Raw genomic sequence first — 4,148 nt, forward strand, 5'->3', positions numbered from 1 at the left:
TATGTTAAAATAAACAAGAAATAACAAAGAAAATTGAATTGATTTTTTTATTGCTTTTCATATTTTTTTAAGTGTTTGTTTTTATTTAATTTAAATGTTATTGCCCTTATATGTTCTTAGTTCTCAAAACTGCAATTAAAAAGAAAAAAGTATTCGGTTGTTTCCATGGTGTTCACTAAACAACATGTGCCGCCGACCTGCCTTCACTGTTGCGCCGCGCTTTGTATTTACGATACTTTCGTTCGGAAGACGGCAGTATGCAGGCATACACGTGGATGGCAGCGAGAGTTTCTGCATTCAGAGTCCTGACTCTAGTCTGTGTGTCATCGCAGCGGGTTAAAGCACCCCTACTGGTGTTTACAGCCCACAACTTCTCTCTCTTCAGTCCATGTACCTCTCTGCTCGCCAAGGTTTTGATGTCAAGACGAGCTCACAGTAGGAGGATGTCACAGTCCTTGGCGCAGCGGATGGTCTGGGTAGATCTGGAGGTAAACAGCAGCAGATAAACACAATAAACATTATTTATCACTCAGACGCTTTTAAGTCATGATCAAGATGTTTTAGCCTGTATGATCGAGTTTGACAGCTGGCTTTATGCTTAATGAATTTGCATGGGTTTTTATAATATACATTATGTATAAGATTAAAAATAAAAAAAAATTCAAGTCCAGTACAATCTGTTCATGCCAAAAGGTCTTTGCACAAGATTTAGAACCGTCACTGCAGCTGCTGACCTGCTTGTTTACCAGTTTTTGCATAGTTTTGGTTTCTGGTTCCACCCTACGCAGGGATTTTTATCCAGGAACTTTTAACAGTTAAATATTGGCTGAAGTCCTCACAGTGATTGTGCAGTTTTAGGATGGACATGTTTTCAGTGTTGCAAACTAATGCCACTCTACTTTGTGTTTCAGATGACAGGGCTGGATATAGAGAAGGACCAGATTATTGAGATGGCTTGCATCATCACAGATTCGGATCTGAACATCATTGCAGAGGTGGTTTTTTTTCCCATTGCATAAAAGCATAAACCGCATTAAGTCCCATGCAGTTTGAATTAGAGTTTGTGGCTTGTCTTGTAGTTTTAAGAGTGATCTATGTACTAGCGTACACGTATTGACATAATTGGCTTTTTAGTTACGTTTATTTATAAAGCATATTTAAAACAACAAATACTATACAAAAGTAAAGCTGAGCAATTATGTAAAAAAGACGGCAATTATTTACAGCTAGAAAATTGTTGGTTGTTGTTGTTGTTAGGGGCCAAATCTGATAATCAACCAACCAGACGAGCTGCTCGATGGCATGTCAGACTGGTGCAAAGAGCATCATGGGAAGGTGAGTAGTACAGATTGATGCACCTGCTGAGTGTTTCCTGTTTGTGTGAATGAGCCTGTCTGTGCTTGATGAGCGTTGTGTGATAGTGTTTCTGTTTGATGTGCCAGTCAGGGTTGACTCAGGCTGTCAGGGACAGTCACATCAGTCTCCAGCAGGCGGAGTATGAATTCCTGTCTTTCATCCGACAGCACACACCACCCGGACAGTGTCCTCTCGCAGGTAACTAACCACACCAGCTGAAGTTGTTTCTTTTACATGGTGCAGGGGTAAAATATTATGGAAGCTTATGTCTTCCATGAAATAAAAATACTTAAAAGGGTAATGTGACTTTTGGTCTCGGGATTCCTGACTTTTTTCCCCCTCATAAATTCAAGTTTACTTCTTATTTTCCTTAATAATTATGAGTTATAAACTTACATTAACATCTTACTATTCTGATGTTTCTTCTGTTGTGGAATAAAAAAAAAAGGTGATGGTGACTTTTTTCCATTCAGAATTAATTGCAAGTTATAAATTCAAATTAAGCTTGAGTTATTACAAGTTATGATAATTTCACACTTTTATTATTCAGATTTCATATAATTGCATATCATTTCAGACTTCTACACAATTCTGAAGTTCTTGAAATAAGTCTGAATTGTGATGTATGAACTGCTTCTTTATGCTACAGAGAGTTTGTGTGGTTCTTCCTCCACAGGGAACTCCGTTCACGCTGATAAGAAGTTTCTGGATAAGTTCATGCCACAGTTCATGCGACATCTGCACTATCGTATCATAGACGTGAGCACCATTAAAGAGCTGTGCAGGTATGTTCCCCATTTAGGTTTAATCAGATGACCGGATGACCGCTGTTGCCACATTAATGCATGCAGACGTGCTTCAGCATGAGCTAGAGAGACTATTTTCAAAAGTACAGGAAGAAGGTGGGCATGTCAAAATACTTTCTCCTTTTTCCCCCATTCTGTTGCTTAGACGATGGTATCCAGAGGAGTACAGTATCGCACCGCAGAAAAAGTCTTCGCACAGGTCTGTGTTCATCACACAGGTGTTCCACAGCTGTATTATTGAATGGCACATTTAGCATAGCAAAGGATCCTTTGATGTACTCCTTAAATATTTAAGCCTAAAGAAGAGCTGTTTTGTCTAATCTCAGAATAATGTTGTGTCTGTTTGAATTTTCAGAGCGCTGGAAGACATCCAGGAGAGCATCAAAGAACTGAAGTTTTACAGAGTGAACCTTTTTAAAGTGAAGGGGAAGAGAAAAATAGTCCAAAATGGTGATAAGACATCTGCGAGCTAATCTGCAAGCTGATCTGAGTGGTTTTAGGATCTTGTGACGAATTCTCAAATTTGGATGAAAGCCTGTGCGAATATTTGAGAGAATGAGCGTGCAAAGCTTCACGTTGACGTCACCAGTGTTTGTTTCCTGTTTTATGTGTTGGCTCTGCAAACGACTTAGTTTAAACAGATAGAGAGAGTGAGAGAGAAGTAAAAAAAAATTATGCAATTATGCAAATAACTGTTTTGAACCAAGTACCATTTTATCTCTTGTGTTTTCCACGTTAGAAATATCATTTGTTGCTGGATCATGTCAGTGTGTAGTAAAGAAACAAAAGTGTGATTTGTGTTCTTCAGTCTGAGAGTGTTTTCATTACACCCCTTGTGTGTTTTTGTGTGTGTGTTTTAAATAAAAATCATTTGTTGCTGTTTTTGGAGAGTGTTCAATGTGATTTTGCTGAAAATTTGTTGCTGTCCTGTAACTACAGTAACCTCTATCATACGGCAGATGGCAGTATACTTTCAGGTAATATCCGGAGCACGTTTGCACGAATGAGTTAGTGGGGTTGTCCTGTGAAAATATAAAGTTTTTGAGATCTTGTATCCAGGTTCAGTATGCGCGTAAAATAATATTAAATTAAAAAAAAAAAAGAGTGAAGATATTTTATTATCTGGAATCAAATGGAAAAGTTGGCTGAATGCAACTAGCATATTGTAGTTTCACCAATTCAGTTTCCGAATTCAGGCCTTGTTTTTTTATGGCGGGTGGATGGAAGGGAGGACTTAGTGACGTCACCATACACGGAAAGTTGTTTGAGGGAGTTCGTTACAAAGACTAAACTTAACTGAAGAGCAATGTGCGTTTGCGAATCTTGAAACAAATGTGTATTAAGAAAGTAAATGGAACCAAACCGCTCAGTGATTCAAGTTTTTGTTGTAACGAGAGTTTGACAGTTTTCTAATCCAGTATTTTGAACTTAAGATGGTCTGTTATTTGCTCAACTAGTTAAACAAAGCATGCAGGGATGTCATTGCCTCTTCAACGCTCTGTAGAGGTTGGTAAATGTTGCTCTCAAAAGTCACTTTGTGTTTTATGCTGTTTTAATGTGGCAGGGACTGCTGGGACTTCAAATCCTGTTTGATTGGATCAGCCCAAGGTAACATGAGCCCTCTGTCTGTCACTGCTGCCACTGGAGGATCGCAGGTTTGATTCTAGAAGGGAAACTTTAAATAGAAAGACACTGGGCCAATGCATAAACCATGTTCTGTAGCTTCTCTCATCTCTCCCCCTCAGAATCCTTCTCCCAGAGGATAAAGAATATCTTCATTTGTGTTCAGGATACACAGCACTCATCTGGACATCTCTGTGTGACACTGAGTGTTTGCTCTGGTCTGGTCAGATGATTTAGAAACATTTAATCATTTAGCAGGTGCGTTTATCCAAAGTGGCTCACAAATTAATAAACATCGCCAGAAATTTCTCAAAAGACCCAATCATATTAGGAGCACAAATTTTCAAGTTTAAGATAAAGAAG

At 38.6% G+C, this 4,148-nt stretch overlaps 1 protein-coding gene across 1 annotated transcript; it reads left to right on the forward strand.

The window, feature by feature from the left end:
• The first annotated feature begins 238 nt into the window (after positions 1 to 238).
• smfn (small fragment nuclease) lies at positions 239 to 3,044 on the forward strand. The gene is made up of 7 exons (XM_052566663.1): positions 239 to 488; positions 912 to 995; positions 1,258 to 1,335; positions 1,443 to 1,554; positions 2,033 to 2,141; positions 2,308 to 2,361; positions 2,518 to 3,044. The coding sequence occupies exons 1-7, from the start codon at positions 258 to 260 to the stop codon at positions 2,633 to 2,635; spliced, it is 786 nt and encodes a 261-aa protein (XP_052422623.1). The 5' UTR covers positions 239 to 257; the 3' UTR covers positions 2,636 to 3,044.
• Positions 3,045 to 4,148: the final 1,104 nt, after the last annotated feature.

Source organism: Carassius gibelio, chromosome B10 (genome assembly GCF_023724105.1).
Source record: "Carassius gibelio isolate Cgi1373 ecotype wild population from Czech Republic chromosome B10, carGib1.2-hapl.c, whole genome shotgun sequence".
Taxonomy (NCBI): domain Eukaryota; kingdom Metazoa; phylum Chordata; class Actinopteri; order Cypriniformes; family Cyprinidae; genus Carassius; species Carassius gibelio.